The following is a 12,085-nucleotide window of genomic DNA, read 5'->3' as shown; positions in this document are numbered from 1 at the left end:
TCCCTATGCCCAAAAGTCTAGGCCAATTCTATATAACAAGAAAATCACTGATCCTAATACTGATCCTGGTGGTACGCATTTCTCTCCAGCCAGAAAAAATATCTATTTATCATTTACACCCTGTCTCCTATCATAATCAATACAAATAGTTGTTTGGTAGTACAGAAATTGAGTATTGCTGAAAAAAAGAGACATGTCAAAGCTTTTCATCTTGCACTCAGCAGGACACTCGCAAGAATACCAATATAAGGGGAAAACCAATTTATACTGGATGTGAAAAGAGTGCTGATTGGTTGGCAAGTGGCGTTGCCATGGAGAATGCACCAATTGATGCGGCTGACAGTTAACCATCATGCATTCTTTGAAATTTAAACCAGGCAGCTTGACCCCAATTGGTTAAGGCATTGCCCTGAGTAATGAGTCAGCAAATGGCTGTCACTTGTACACATATTGCACTAGTTTCAGCTAAACAAAACATGTTCTTTCTGACGCAAAGAACAGGGCCCTGTGTATTAATATATGTAGCTTTCAATGCGCCACACTGCAAGCCCAACTGACAATCTTAAATTGGTTGTCAGTGTAATTTTTAGCACGCTGAGGATTATTTAGCAAGTGTTGTCCAATCGCGGAATCACATCTAATGTTGGACATTGTGTTTTGAGTTTTGCAAGCACAGGCTGGTTGGGTACGGTCTGTACCTCGCCCGTTGTGACCAGCAGCTGGGACATGCTGTTTGATATGATCCGCCAGTCTTTGAGACGTACAGCTACATACCTAGCATCACACTGGCACTGAAATTCATATACCACATTACTCATTTCTGTGATAGGGAAAACGTCTTTTTGGCTTGATGGCAGCATCCTGTTAGTGGCGAATACCACTCGTGTTGCTACTGTGTAGTAGCAGCATGAAACAGCGAGCTTCACCTGTTGCTTAAATTTTTGAGATACCTTACCCTTCCATGGTAATCTGAGGTAGACTGGGCACTTTTCAGGGCTGAAAGTGACAGCCTTAGGCCCGTTCATGAATTTGCGTGATATACAGCACGAAGTGATCTGATCAGGGTAGTCATTATCCTGCAGGATGCCTTTGATGTGCCCTATTTCAACATCAAGCTTGGATGGGGAGCAAATGGCTCAGACCCTATTTAAAAGGTTGCCGATAAGAGCAATCTTATAGTGTGTGGAACTGTAAGAATCCCAACGCGTTTATTGACCAGTAAAGGTGGGCTTGAGGTAGACCGTGGTAGAGAATCCCCTGGCAGATTTCTCAACTAGTACATCAAGGGAGTTCATTTGACTGCTCCATTTCAAAGGTGAATTTGAGCGCAGGATGGAGCCCATTAAGACATGTAAGCAAATTGTTACATGCAGCTGCAGAGTTAAATATAGCAAACATATCATCCACATGTCGGAAATGTGCGAGGGGCAGGAGGTTAAGTGTCATTCCATTGAAAACTCGTTCAAAGATGTTTGCGAGAGCTGGGCCTAGAGGGGATCTCATAGCAAAACCATCTACTTGGGCATACACGGTGTCATTAAAACTGAACTCAGCTTCGTGAGTTGCTGAGTTCATAAGTTCAATGAATACTGATTCACATAATGGTGGCAGGTCTAGATCACCATGATATAGTGCTTCTATTTTATGATTAAGGTTGTTATGTGGTACTTTATCAAAAGCCTTTTCCATTAATACACCATCTACTGCACTGTATTCATAAACATTGCCTGTTTGTTCAAAGAACTGAAACAGGTTAGTCAGAGAAATGGGTGTTGGCCGCTCTTGAGTGACGTTTGCCTCTCCAGGTGGGAATTCATTTTGTCCTTGATAATTGTTTCCAGCAGTTTTCCCACTATGGTTGTGATGACTAATTGGCATGTAGATACAAAGTGTGGCCTGCTCTGCTTTTTTTTGAAAAGGGATGTAACATTTGCAAACCTCCAGTCCTCTGGCATCTACCCGGCTATGTGGAAAATTGCCTGGGTATGTCCCGCACACAAAAAGCAGGACAAATCCAGCCAATTACCACCCCATCAGTCTACTCTCCATCATCAGTAAAGTGATGGAACGGGTCATCAACAGTGTTGTCAAGTGGCATTTGCTTAGCAATAACCTGCTCGCTGACGCTCAGTTTGCATTCCGCCAGGGCCACTCAGCTCCTGACCTCATTACAGCCTTGGTTCAAACTTGGACAAAAGAGCTGAACTCCCGAGGTGATGTGAGAGTGACTGCCCTTGACATCAAGGCAGCATTTGACTGTGTGGCATCAAGGAGCCCTAGCAAAACTGGAGTCAATGTGAATCAGGGGGAAATCTCTCCGCTGGTTGGAGTCATACCTAGCACAAAGGAAGATGGCTGTGGTTGTTGGAGGTCAGTCATCTCAGCTGCAGGACATCATTGCAGGAGTTCCTCAGGGTAGTGTCCTCAGCACAACCATCTTCAGCTGCTTCATCGTTCCATCATAAGGTCAGAATTGGGGATGTTCACAGATGATCGCACAATGTTCAGCACCATTTGTGACTGTCCGCGTGCAGACGCGGCAGCAGGCCGCGTGTCCAGATGCAGCAAGACCTGGGGCAGGATTTTGCCTTTGGTGGGGTGCTCAGCGGGAGCGGTCAGGAAGCTGCCCGTGATTGGCACCGCACCGCAATTTCACACTGACGGGCCAATTAAGCATCGATTGCGACCATCAGCGCTGAGCACTGCTGGGGTTGGGGGGGTGCGAGGGAAGATTGAGAACGGGCCTGCTCCACAATTCACACATGCGCGCGAAAGTGCACTTCAATCTCACCGAGGCACGGAGCTGCTCCAGGGAGATTATTAATTCTTTTAAAAAGCACTTCAAAGACAGTAAAAATTTAATAAAACATGTCCTCTCATGTGATTCTGTCACAAGCGATGGGATATGTTTTTAATTCCAAAATAAAGTTTTTATTTAATGTTTATTAGCTTTAGGAAACCTCATCCCGCTCATGGATGAGGTTTCCTAAAAAATGTAAAGGCTGCTTGGCCTTTTCACCTGCTTACCAACTGTTAGGTTAATGAGGTTGTTAATGGCTTTAATAGGCCTTTTAATTATCGGTGGGCACGCAGCCAACTCTGGCACGCGCCCACCCAACAAAACATCGCGAGACTGCGTGATGACATCAGGACGCACGCCCAACGTCATCACGCATCATTTCACACTTGGGCGTGTCAGGCACGTGCCTGCAGGCCCAGCATAATATCCAGGCTTGGGCTGACAAGTGGCAAGTAACATCCGTGCCACACAAGTGCCAGGCAATGACCAGCTCCAACAAGAGAGAATCTAAACATTGCCTCTGACATTCAATGGCATTAACATCGCTGAATCCCCCACTATCAACATCCCGGGGGAAACTGAACTGGACTAGCCATATAAATACTGTGGCTACAAGAGCAGGTCAGAGGCTGGGAATCCTGTGATGAGTAACTCACCTCCTGACTCCCCAAAGCCTGTCCACCATCTACAAGGCACAAGTCAGGAGTGTGATGGAATACTCCCCACTTGCCTGGATGAGTGCAGCTCCCACAACACTCAAGAAGCTTGACACCGTCCAGGACAAAGTAGCCCGCTTGATTGGCACCACATCCACAAACATTCACTCCCTCCACCACTGACAGTAATGTGTACCATCTACAAGATGCACTGTAGGAATTCACCAAGGTTCCTCAGACAGCACCTGCCAAACCCACGACCACTAGCTTCGAGAAGGACAAGGGCAGCAGATAGATGGGAACATCACCACCTGGAAGTTTCCCTCCAAACCACTCACCATCCTGATTTGGAAATTTATCACTGTTCTTTCGCTGGCGCTGGGTCAAAATCCTCCCCAACAGCACTGTGGATGTACCTACACCACAGGGACTGCAGCAGCTCACCACCACCTTCTCAAGGGCAATTAGGGATGGGCAATAAAAGCTGGCCCAGCCAGTAACACCCACATCCCATGAATAAGGGGGAACAAATTGGGAGCTAGGTCCCTGGATGGTTAAAGAAATAGTTCAAATGAAAATCAGACTTAGGATAATATTCAGTTGGTAATTCAATAGTGGAACAAGCCACATCAGCAGAGAGGCAAAAAGTATGGAAGAGACTAGTGCCCAACATGCAGGGGAACTAGTTTATAAATGGAGAGGTGTTATGTTTATGAAAAAGATTCTTGGAGGTGAAGAGAATGGTTTAAGGGTGGATGGGAAGGTGGCAGTGCAGTGGTAATGTCATTAGATACGAAATCCAGAGGCCCAGGCTTATAGCTAGAAGAAAACAGCTCAGATCAGTACTCATTTCCCAGCTTTTACTGTTTTTTCCATTCTGGGTGGTAGCTGGTGGAATACAAATTTAATTAAATATGGAAAAAGGTAGTAACACCATTATTACCTGGTTCACTATGTCCTTTAGGAAAGGAAATCCACTGTCTTTACCTGGGTCTGGCCTACATTTGACTCTAGATCACACCATTGTAGTTGATTCTTAGCTGCCTAAGTAAGGCACTCAGTTCAAGGGCAATTAGGGATGGGCAATTATATCCAATGACATACCAGCCTGGTCAGTGATGCGTACACTCCATGAAAGAAAAACATTGATACTTCGCTGGGAAGAGGACACTGCTGGGAGGTAGCTGTTATTAGTTAGGGCAAAAATAGATAAGGTTAGCAATTCTTAAAAGTAAAAGTCACCTTGTCTGGATGAGATGAACCTAGGTTACTGAGAGAAGCAAGGGTGGAAATTAGAGAGGCTGTAGCCATAATCTTCTAATGCCCCTGGACATGGGCTTATGCTGGAAGATGGCAAATGTTATACTCTTGTCCAAAAGAATGGGAGATAAATGGAACATCTACAGGCCAGTCTGCCAACAGAGAATAATCTAGTACAAAAAATGCCATTTGGAATAATATGGGCTAATATGAATAGGACAGAACCTGGTACCAGCAACTAATGATGCCCTCGGGATCTGGGTGACTTTGGCATCTACTGGCTGCCATTTTCTAAACCAAGCACCAACATGTGAGGCTGTAGGCACTAGGAGAGCCAGTGTTTAGCTAAATCTGAGAGTTTGAGAAATGACTGACAGATGTGAAATGCCAAAAATAGAATAAAAGCAGAATTGCATATTCGTTTTAGTGCTGGTGATACCAAAGGCTGGCAAGGAAAACAAGAGGGGAAAATTTCTTGTCCTTCAACATTCAGAGAAGTTAGAATGTATCCAAGGACAGAATTGGCACATTACCTGCAAGTAAGCAGGAGGTTGCCCTGATAAACCTCCATCACTGCTGTTAATCTAGACAAAAGGGAATTACTTACCTAGGCCATCAGGTTAACTTGTTTTGAAAAAAATGAAATGCTAGGAAACTTTTACCATTTGATCCAGAGGTCTCAACATATTTAATCAAACTTTTATTGAAGAATTTACAAAATAAAGTTAAGATGCAATTCTATTATTGGAATACTTTCTTCTTGCTCAAAAGTTTAGAGTGGAGATCAGCACTTCAGTCAATCATCTTTTTACACTTTTCTCTTTGGTCTTACTTTCAGCTTTCTTGGCCTGGCCTTCAGTCACTGCTTTCACTCTAGGCCCAGGCTCAGTTTTACTGCTGGATGGTAGAGGCTCTGAGGAGGCCTCTTTCACCTTGTGTTCTTCCTTCTTCCCTTGGCTTCTGGGGCCTCGTTTCACTACAGTGTCACATGGAGTTAACTGTTTTGAAGCCTTCTTATTTGGCAAGCCTTTTGGAAGGGAATCTTGCTCCTCTTTAACATCTTTGCTCTTGGTGCTCCATGTTGTCCTAGGGGCTGAAGGCTGCCCAAGCTTCTTAACCTAGGAAAGAATGTAGTTTTGATATTTTGCCACTCTTGGCAGTTAGTTACTCCTAACCCACTCCACTGATACCTACAAAAAGACAAAAATACTTTTCACTACTGAAGTCACCCAAAGAATGACAAATTTTCACTTTAACCCAATATGCTAAGCACAAGTCACATGTGATTTAACACCATCCTTTTACCTATAAAAAGGTCAGTAGCCTTCCTAGCCTGTTCTTCCAAAGTGGATTGTTTCTTAAACTACAAACTTAGTTCATTGTTTTACAGCCACTGTAAAAAAATAATTTTTAGTTGGTCTCATCTCAAAGCTTGAGAAGCTATGACTGGAGAATTTAGAGGGTCAAGTCTCATGTTGGGGTTGGGGGGCAGGAAATGGGGGTTAAGTTAAACAGGAACCCTGGACCTCTTCCCTCTAACCCCGAAGCTGACAAAGTTTCAGTGCAGAGATAAACACCCACCATTAGAGAAAGCCCACAGAATTTGAAAGTCAACACCCTCACCTTCCCAGATTTCTCTCCCTTTCCTTTTGAAGGATCTGCTGATTTTGTCTTTGATGTATCTGCAGAGAGAACAGATTTTATAAAGCTGCTTTGAAGCTTCCTTTAGTGACATGTTACATTGGGCCATGTTTGACTCATGGTTGGAGTTGATGTCTAAGTGAACCAGGCAATGGGTAGAGGCTTCACATGAAGAGGTTAACTAATACAGATTTAGACAGATGTACTTGATACTGGCACAATAAATCAAAAAGTTCAAACTCTTACAGCACAGCTGCTAGAGTAACATTAACTGTCCCCTAAACTGAATATCTGTAATTCAGTAATTGAAGAACAATGTTAACTAACCAAAATAAAAGGACAAGTCCCCTTGGTATTGTGGAATTTCAGGACTGGAGCTTGGTCTTATTACAGCTTTTTATTCATTCATGGGATGAGAGAATCACTGGCTTGGCCAACATTTATTGTCCATCCCTAATTGCTCTTGTTCAGAAGGCAAGGAGAGCCAACCACATGGCTGTGGGTCTGGAATCACCAAGTAAGATGGCAGATTTCCTTCCCCAAAAGGAAATTAGTGAACCAGGTGGGTTTTTAACCAAAAAAATAGACAACAGTTTCATGATCATTGGATTTTGAATTCAATAAAAGTCTCTGTAGTGGGATTTGAACATAGGTGCCCAAGCATTGCTCTGGATTACCAGTCCAGGGACAAAGCCACTACACCACCACCTCCCCACAAGTTTCTCACTTACCATGTGAAGACATGGCATGTACATATGGCTTTTGGAGAGCTACAAAAGAAATACTGGAGTCCCAGTCACTGCAAACTAACATCTGTAGATATATGAGATCAGCATTTGGAATAGAACTTGGATGGGGAGGGGAAGAGAAGATCTGGCCAGGGTGTCCCATCTTTCTTCACATGGCAAGCAAGCTGTGGAAACAATTCCATGTTATACTGAAACTTCAAGGAACTATCTAACCAAGTTTTACGTAGGCCTATTTAGTTAAAACCAATTGAGAAATCTGATTCAAGACAATCCTTAAAGAATTTGTTGAATGGGGAAGGAGGGAATTAGTGGAGATCACTACAGCTTGTAATTTAGTTATTAAAAAAGAGTGGTGTTAAATATTTAAATGCCAATTGAAAAACAGCCAAAATTAGCTTGAGAATTTCCTGCTCCTATAGACCATTCAAGGTATGATGGAGACATCTATATTGATTGAAACTGGGATTATAGTGTAATTAATGTTTATGCTTTTTGGTGAGCTCAGAACTGTACATTGAACATCAACACCAAAGAATGTTCAGTGTACAGTCACCAGTGATGGGGAACTGAGACACTGGAACCATTCCCAAAGCAGAAGCTTTAAGGAGGTTTCTAAGTTAAGAGTGAAGGTACTGTCCTCCAGTTGGAAGAGGACAAAAAGGATCAATTTAAAATTCAGAGCAACAAGGAATTAGAGAAATGCATAAATTGAAAGGTTTCTTTGACATGAAAACCAAGGCAAAGGCCTTGGAATTCTGAAGGAGTGGTGGAGAAAACACATTTTAAGATAAGATAGAGGCCCATCAGACGACTACAGGGCAATGAGATTAGATTCCAGGTGCAATGGATTCCTATTGTGCAGTAATTATAGGTTGAGTCAGTGTGGATTGTAGACTATCAAATAGAAATGCCATTTATAGTTTTACAGTTATCAACTCACTGGGTTGAGTGATGGGCAGACATGATCCTAGTGCCATTGAGGCAAGAAGCAATTGTAACATGGCATCTGAACAGGGTTGTGTTTAGTCAGTCCACACATGGATCACATGTAGTGAGCACAGTTAAGCACCACTCCATACTAGCACATCCATCCTCCATAAACCTAGACCAATGAATGAAAGATGACTAGGCAGAAGAAACATTGGACACTAGGGGATGGAATGGGCTTCACAGTTCAGCAGGAAAATATGGAAATATATAGTCACCTGATTTTTTATCAGCTTCAGGTTTCTTCGCTTTGGTCTTCACATTTACTTTGGTAGATTCACTGTTTGGATCAACGTTTTCATTGTTTTTCTTCACAGCACTTTTAGCTGGAAGCTGAGAGAAAAGCAGAAATCAACTCACAGGATAAAACATTTAGAATTTTGGATACAAAAATAGGAAATGGAGTAAGAGCAGGACCATTTGGCCCATTGGCTCCAATGAGCTGGGTTTTTGCAAGTTATACATTTGAATTGGAGCTGAAAAGTCTAATCTAAAGGCAACGCTAATCTTTTGGTGGGGTGGAGCAGACAGTGTTGCTGGCCTCATGAACATTTATTGCCGGTATTGAACATGCTGTTGGGCTTTCCATTGTCTAACTTTTTTAAAAAGTAGTCAACCTGGCACGTCTCAACTTCATAATGTTATAGAGAAAAAAAAAGTTAAAATATGGTTGTTGTTGGCTAAAGTTCCAGCATAACCAAGATGGCCAACCCACAGCTCAAGGAGCAAGAGATGACAGGCAGATTGCTGTTTGCAGCAAACTCATTGCCACCTCTGCACAGCTCACTGATGCATCACCCACCTCTGAGGGTGTGCAGGGGCCAGGTCACTGCACTGCCAAATGCAACAAAGGTTAGAAAACTCAGGGGTTAATCAATACAGGTACTATATAAAAGGTGTTACATAATAGACCTGTTTAGGCTCAATGTTAACTATTTTAGACCATTAACTATGACATGGAGGTTCATTTAACCACAGTTAAAAATCACTCCAGGGAATTCTCATCCCATTCCACAAGTCACAAGAAGTCACTGTGGGGGAAATTGTGGTAAAGTATCAAGTACTGGTCATTTGTAGCTGCTAGACAGAGAACCTCCCATTAGGTTTCAAAGTTGTCAATTGTATCTATCTGTCAAGGTGAGGGAACATTACACCCATTGAGCAAGGATTGGAGTGACTGAGAATCTGTCTCCGGCCTGACCTCTTCAAAAGATGAGGCACCTGGTGTAAAGTGTCAGTTCAGTTCTGTGCCCAGAACAGGACTGGGTCCCAGTCTTCCTCTAGTGTAAAACCAGCTGAACATTTGAAAGTTTACAGATTAGTGTATATTAGTTTAATACACACTCCCTTCCCAATTTAATGTTTTGATTATACATTGCAGAATCTGTTCTGGAAATCCTGTAAGTCAATGAGCTGATAAATGAAGGTCAGAAACCTAGTTGGTCAAGAAATTTAAAATTCTGCTTTTAAAACAATGGATTAATATCCATTCAAATGTTATACATTTAAAAGGTGCAGTATAGGAGGTATATCCTCTATCTCAAACCCAATTTGATGAGGCAGTTGTACAGAGATCAAAATCAATATTTACAATACACAGCTATATACAAACTCCAGGCCTGTTTAAGTTCCTTCTGCCTCCTTAATTAGGCAGAGTGGAGAGTTTCACTGATGGCACACATTAAACCTCTGTCACTTTGCAAAGGAGTAAGTGTGTAAACCACACAAAATGTTGAATGCTCAGTCCCCAAATGGTCTGTACACGATTATGCTCATCTTGTTTTAAACTAAAAAGGCTGAGACCCCATCTTGTTCCCAATTGACAGCTTTACATCAAGCATCTTACTTTTGAAGAGACCAGGCAGGAGGCTGAGATTCTCAGTCACTACTATTACCAGCTCATGGCTGCTGGTGATATCCTTGGTAACATCATATCACCTGGAAGATAAGCACACAATTGAATGAAGGAGTTTCCTCAATAGACTCTAATGTCTAGCAGCTGCCAAATGCCAGCGCTTGATACTTCAGTTCCCCTACTTTATTTCTGAAATATTTAAACTAGAGTTCCCAGTTAGAGAATTACATGCTCACTTTGAATCTTCCTGTTGCCCCAGTTGCTTTGGAGTTTGCAGGCCTGACTAGAATGCCCTTCTCAAGGCCTATAGAAAGGGCTCTCTTGAGACTGGTCTTCAAGTAGAGTGGGTTGACTGTGGGGTAGGTTGACAGAATATAGTTCCTTATAGCTGGCACTGTTATACCTTTCCGATCTTTACTTCTCTTCAAGGCATTAAGCACCATTTTTAACACAGGAGGGCGTTTGTAAAGGATCAACATCGTGCTGGTTCGCCTGCTCACACCTGTAATGGAGATTAAATCAGCCATTAGTTTGACAAGATCTGGTATTGGTTAATTAGTTCCACTTAGATTCAGAGACAATTCCAGAATCTCAGGGAACACAGACAGATGGGCCATTGTGGCATTGGATGTCCATTTATTTGGAGAAAGAATAGTGGAAGCACAACTGTAAAGTCTGGGAATCAGGTGAGATGATTAACCACTAGATTTTGGCAAGATCCCAAGGACTCCCCTTTACATCAAGTTGTTAACAAGTGCTTTAGTATAAAACTTACCTGCCATGACCCCCAAAATCAAATCCAAACCATCTCCAAAAAGGAGCAGGAAGTTCTGGGCCTTCACACAACAAGGAGCAAATCACAACTGAGAACACTTCAATATAAAGTAACTTCAAAAACACACTGAAGCATGTTCCATTTTGTTAGAGAGCAACACCATTTTAACCTAACTGCAACTAAGTTCAAAATCAAATTGGTAATAGCAGAGGCAATGAAAGGTGTTGGGAAGTTGTTACAAGTGCTGGAATGATGTTAAACAAACAGGGTCACTTACCAGCACTGGAGCTACAAAGTTAGGAAAAACAGACTTGTTGAGGGAAAGTTAAAAGGGGCCCAAGTAATAAACAGAAAAAGTATTTTTTTAAAAAATAAATAGTTCACCTGCATCAAGACCCTGCTCTCCACAAGTAATTTAGACATCTTAATTACTAAAGAAAGAAAAGCAATTCAATTAGATAATTAACACCAGAAAGACAGGATCCAGCAGCTCATTCGGAAGTACAAAAATTCTAAATAAACCATGAATCCAACTAGAGGAGTTTGAAGCCAGCACACACTGTCCCAGTTGAAGAAAACTAGGACCCAGCTTATAGAAACACTTGGACTCACGGGAAGAATGCTTCAGTCTGAAGGTGAAGTACAGCAGTTCTGCATAGCTGCAATTCTGGGACCTTTACTCAAGAGAAACCAGCTGATATCCAAGCAGGATAAAGTGGGAGTATCAAAACTCCTGCTCTGTCCCTACCTTGAAGAGGTCGGTGCTGATTCTTTGAAGGCATAACCCTTTCACCAACTGTTGTGGAAATAGTCACTTTAGTAACCGCTGATACTTTCTTTGAAGGCATTTTGAACAAAACAGTGTAAATGGGCCTACTGTTGGAGGCTGTATATATAGTCAGTGACTCAACTAGGGGGAGCTCCTGATTGGCTTGTAGAAGTCCCTCCTTCAGTCTACCTTCAAGTTTGCTGTTTTGGGATGGATTATTTCTTTTCGAGTCAAAACAATAAACTAAATTAACAAAAACAAGGGAGAAATCAAGTTGGGATGGATTACTAGGTGCTGACAGGGGTCTATTGTAAATAGGGACTTAACCTCAATAAAAATAAGCTCAATTTGAAGAGACATCACTAATTTAATTAACCTAAAACCCAATTAAACTAAACAAAATAAACCCATGACTTAAATCACAGCATTATTATTGGTGTTGATTAGACACTGTATGCCCTGTGGTGCCCACCTGTAACAGTATGCCTCCATACCCCTGGGCACTGTATGTTAGGGTTAGGTATTATTAAAATAAGATCAAGATTAAAAGGGCTGAATTTAAACACAGGTTAAAAAAGAGTTGCTTATATATC

The 12,085-nt window shown here is 42.2% G+C and overlaps 1 protein-coding gene across 1 annotated transcript; it reads right to left on the bottom strand.

Moving 5' to 3' along the window:
* Positions 1–5,485: 5,485 nt before the first annotated feature.
* On the bottom strand, positions 5,486–11,567 carry h1m (linker histone H1M). Its single transcript, XM_078536663.1, has 5 exons — positions 11,472–11,567; positions 10,185–10,450; positions 8,312–8,426; positions 6,340–6,398; positions 5,486–5,834 (listed from the first exon to the last, which is right to left on the bottom strand). The coding sequence occupies exons 1-5, from the start codon at positions 11,503–11,505 to the stop codon at positions 5,517–5,519; spliced, it is 792 nt and encodes a 263-aa protein (XP_078392789.1). The 5' UTR covers positions 11,506–11,567; the 3' UTR covers positions 5,486–5,516.
* Positions 11,568–12,085: the final 518 nt, after the last annotated feature.

The sequence above is a fragment of the Cetorhinus maximus genome, unplaced genomic scaffold, assembly GCF_964194155.1.
Source record: "Cetorhinus maximus unplaced genomic scaffold, sCetMax3.hap1.1 HAP1_SCAFFOLD_1397, whole genome shotgun sequence".
Classification (NCBI taxonomy): domain Eukaryota; kingdom Metazoa; phylum Chordata; class Chondrichthyes; order Lamniformes; family Cetorhinidae; genus Cetorhinus; species Cetorhinus maximus.
Note: the sequence above shows the minus strand (reverse complement) of the source record. Positions and strands in the feature narration are given on the sequence as shown.